The 3,560-nt window shown below is 38.3% G+C and overlaps 1 protein-coding gene across 2 annotated transcripts in view; it reads right to left on the bottom strand.

Annotated features, from left to right (window-relative positions):
• Positions 1-3,560, bottom strand: part of phip (pleckstrin homology domain interacting protein) — a 46,679-nt gene that overhangs the window by 19,366 nt on the left and 23,753 nt on the right. For both annotated transcript variants that reach the window (XM_015394745.1, XM_015394754.1), the window contains exons 15-17: positions 3,136-3,270; positions 438-566; positions 114-339 (exon numbers count right to left, since the gene is read on the bottom strand). In XM_015394745.1, the coding sequence (XP_015250231.1) occupies positions 114-339; positions 438-566; positions 3,136-3,270 (490 nt within the window). The remainder of the gene's footprint in view (positions 1-113; positions 340-437; positions 567-3,135; positions 3,271-3,560) is intronic.

Raw genomic sequence — 3,560 nt, 5'->3', positions numbered from 1 at the left:
GACACACGCAGACGACCTGGTTTCTGAGCATAAACCAGCCTGTACAGTACAGACAGATCGAGGCAGAGCAGAACCAGGCTCCCTCAGCTAGGTGTAATTCTGTAGCTATGTACCAGAGGAAGTGACCCCCATCTGAGGTATCAGCTGCTCATCCCGGCAGCCCTCTCTGCCAGGCACCAACCGCTGGTATCGAGGGGGGTGTGGGTTCCCGTCCACGTCCACCAAAAAGGGAGGGGGCATCAGGTGGGGAGCCTGCTGAGTCTGCTCATCAAGAACGTAGTTATTGGCATCTCTGATTAGAGGCCGGTAGTCAGTGTGGAAAAACATCTGGTCAGCAATCTAAACGGGGACATCAAAGGCAACCATAGTAAATACTAATTACCCAACGCTCTGATTGGTTGTATCTATAGCTTTTAAAGATCAACCCGCTGGTGTACCTTATCATATTTGCTGCTGGAGCCGAAGCCAAAGATGAGGAGATGGCCGTGGGAATCGGTGGCTGCAAAGTGCTGACCATCAGGACTACATTTGCAGTCAAACAACGCTCCGTGTCCCTGCCCTTCAATCTGTCCATACAGGAGGGAAGATAGACGAGTAATTAGGACCACAGCCTGGAATCCAATTTAACTATCTGATATGTATGGAAATACCAAAGTAGTCTTTACCTGTCGGAAAAAAAGTTAAACACAGACAACATAAGCAGACAATTTATTTAATGGATCATTATTTGTCTCTGTATGGCACACAAATGACTCATATCCTCACACCAGTTTAGCTTCTGTTATTTCTTCTATTTCTGCTTCAGCATTACAAAATTTCAGCTGACAAGAACCAACAGAATCACACCCTTTACAAACTGAAACATTAACAGAGAAAATCTAAGAAAGCAAAACAGAAAATGTGCTTTTTGCTTTATTTAACCCTACTGAATCACTACTGAGTGAAAAACAGAATGATAACGAACAATTAGTGGTACAGAAAAGTGGTACAAAAAGCCTTTAATACTTCATCCTAAACAGCCCCATAGTGAAACATGGTGCTGAAAGCATTATGCTGTGTGAAACTTTTGTTGAGCAAACAGGCAAACTGCTCAGAGTCAAAAGAAGGATAAAATAAATCTAAATGCCAGTTAGTCCTGGAAGAAAATCTGTTGGAGGCTCACAGGTTAGACTGCAGCCACAGTCAGACTGTAAACATACAGCTTCAGCTACAATGAACTGGTTTACATTTAAGTGCTGAAGTGGTCCAGTCAAAGTGTAGACTTAAGTCCTATTAAACAGCTGTGACATCTTTCATATTAATGTTATAATCTGGTCTGATTGAACCATTAAACTCAAAAACAACAGAACTTTAACTCTGTAAATGTGCAAAGACTAGCAGCTGTAAGTTCAGCAAAAACTCCCTGCGACAGGTGCACACCACACTTTTCAGATTTATTTGCGATTTAAAAAAAAAAGTTTTTTTTTTCACTTACCATAGAACTTTGTGTTCCTCTATTATGTAACCCCTCAATAGAAATACAGTAAAAACCAAAAATCTAAACTTTTTTTCTGATTATTTCTTCTTCTCACTTTTTCAGTTTCAACCACAGAACGTTTATGATGGTACTGAGATCAGAGTATGTGACTAACCGTCTCAGCCATCAACTGTGTTGTTCCTACGTCAGTTTGGAAATAAATTAGTAATGTGTTTTAGGTCATGGTCCACCTTGAACACACATTTGTGACCAAGTTTAAACTTCCTGGCTGAAGTGTTGAGATGAGGCATCATTATTTCCATTGTACCCTTTACCCATGATGCCATCTATTCTCTGAACCACACCGCTCTCTGCTGCAGTTTAACAGTCCTCACTTTCTGCACGCTTCAAAAACTTCACATACTTACAGTTTAGTCTGTCCGGTTATCCAATTTTTAAACACAGAACTAGGTGTTATAACTGAATAGCTCCTCAGTATTGGTACTTAAAAGGCTACATTACAAAATCCTTAAAATATCTCTAAAACATGACAGTGAACATATTTGCCAAAATTCAAACTTTACCTCACTAACGTGCTTTATTAAGTCCTTGGCTGTTGTGTAACCCGATGAACTAGTATCTCAGGTATCTGAGTCTACCAGTTGTAATTGCATTCAATGAAGAACAAACAAGTGCTGCAGGAGCTTTTTATCAGGTATTTGACGAAGCATTATATAGGCGTTAAAAAATTAAGATCTATTCAAAATATTTAGGACTTCAACACAACAACTGAGATAATTTACATTTTCTCAAGGCCTTAAATTAAAATTTTTCTAAAAAAAAAAAAAAAACAATGCTGCTACCTGTTACACATCCCAGTTAGAATGGGAAAACTTTGGAAATTAACCTTTTAGGCCAATAAATCCAATAAAATCATCATCTGCTCTTAGCGAAAACATAAAATTATCTGTATGCAAATTAATACTAAATATTTTTTATGAAACCAAGTGAGCTAGGACAAGGAAGTTTACCATGATATAATGCCTGATAGTGAGAATATAATTTTTTTTTTAATATATCTGCAAATTTTGGTCACAACTCTACATCGGTTTCAGGCTGTAACATAATATTTGAAAATATTCAAAGACTAATCATGAACCTGCTGCTGGTGTTCTTGCAGGCCTACCAGCAGCTATTTCATCAAACTTACACAGCTCTACTAACACACACTCATTCTGCAGTTTCACACCATGACTGTCGGCAGGATTTTGGCCAACTGACCAGCTCACTCAGTGACTCATGTTCTGAAACGGAGATTTAAACTGTCCTTGGTTACCATAGAGACAATGAGCAAAACTACAACTGTGATAAATATACTGGATGAGTATAAATAGTGGCCCATTCACTTCAAATAGTGGATTTTAAAGCTACCACACTAAATCCATTAGCTGACACAGAAAATCAGGAGTAGATATGGGGAGTGAGGATAAAAAGAGAAAATCTAAAGAGTCATAGTGGGTGAGGGTGGAAGAGAGTAAAACAACTGCAAAGAGATGAGAAAATAAATGAGGCAGAAGGAAAATGGCGAGAGGTTTTATATAAGCATGACATTAAAGAAAATGACAGAAAGATTATTCAACTTCATGCAAGAAAAAAAAATGAGAAAAAGAATCACTTACCATGTTGAAGTAAGAGCGGATCTTGACTCCTCTTGCTAGGTCCCAAACTATACAGTTTCCATCGTGCCCGGCCGAGAACAGGATTCTTGGATCAAAGGGATGAGGCTCCAGGACAAACACCTCATCTTCATGACCCTGAAAAAAACAACAAACACCAAACACAATTATAGGGGGACCTGATATTCAGGGCTTTAGCTTGTTGCAACTAAAAAACTGTTCAACTGAAGAGGCACCAACGTACAGAAAGCATCTTTATATTCATACTGACTATTATGTAGGGGTGTAAATCACATCCATCATGGCGATTCGATTCAGTATCGATTTATTGACCCAACGATTTGATTATTTTCGATACTCAAGAATACACCACGATACTGTTAGATTTTTTTTTTTTTTTTTTTTTTTTTTTTTTTTTTTTTTTTTTT

This window comes from Cyprinodon variegatus, unplaced genomic scaffold (assembly GCF_000732505.1).
Source record: "Cyprinodon variegatus isolate N-32 unplaced genomic scaffold, C_variegatus-1.0 Scaffold25, whole genome shotgun sequence".
Lineage (NCBI taxonomy): Eukaryota > Metazoa > Chordata > Actinopteri > Cyprinodontiformes > Cyprinodontidae > Cyprinodon > Cyprinodon variegatus.
The sequence above is the reverse complement of the archived record's forward strand: the minus strand, read 5'-3'. Positions and strand labels throughout refer to the sequence as shown.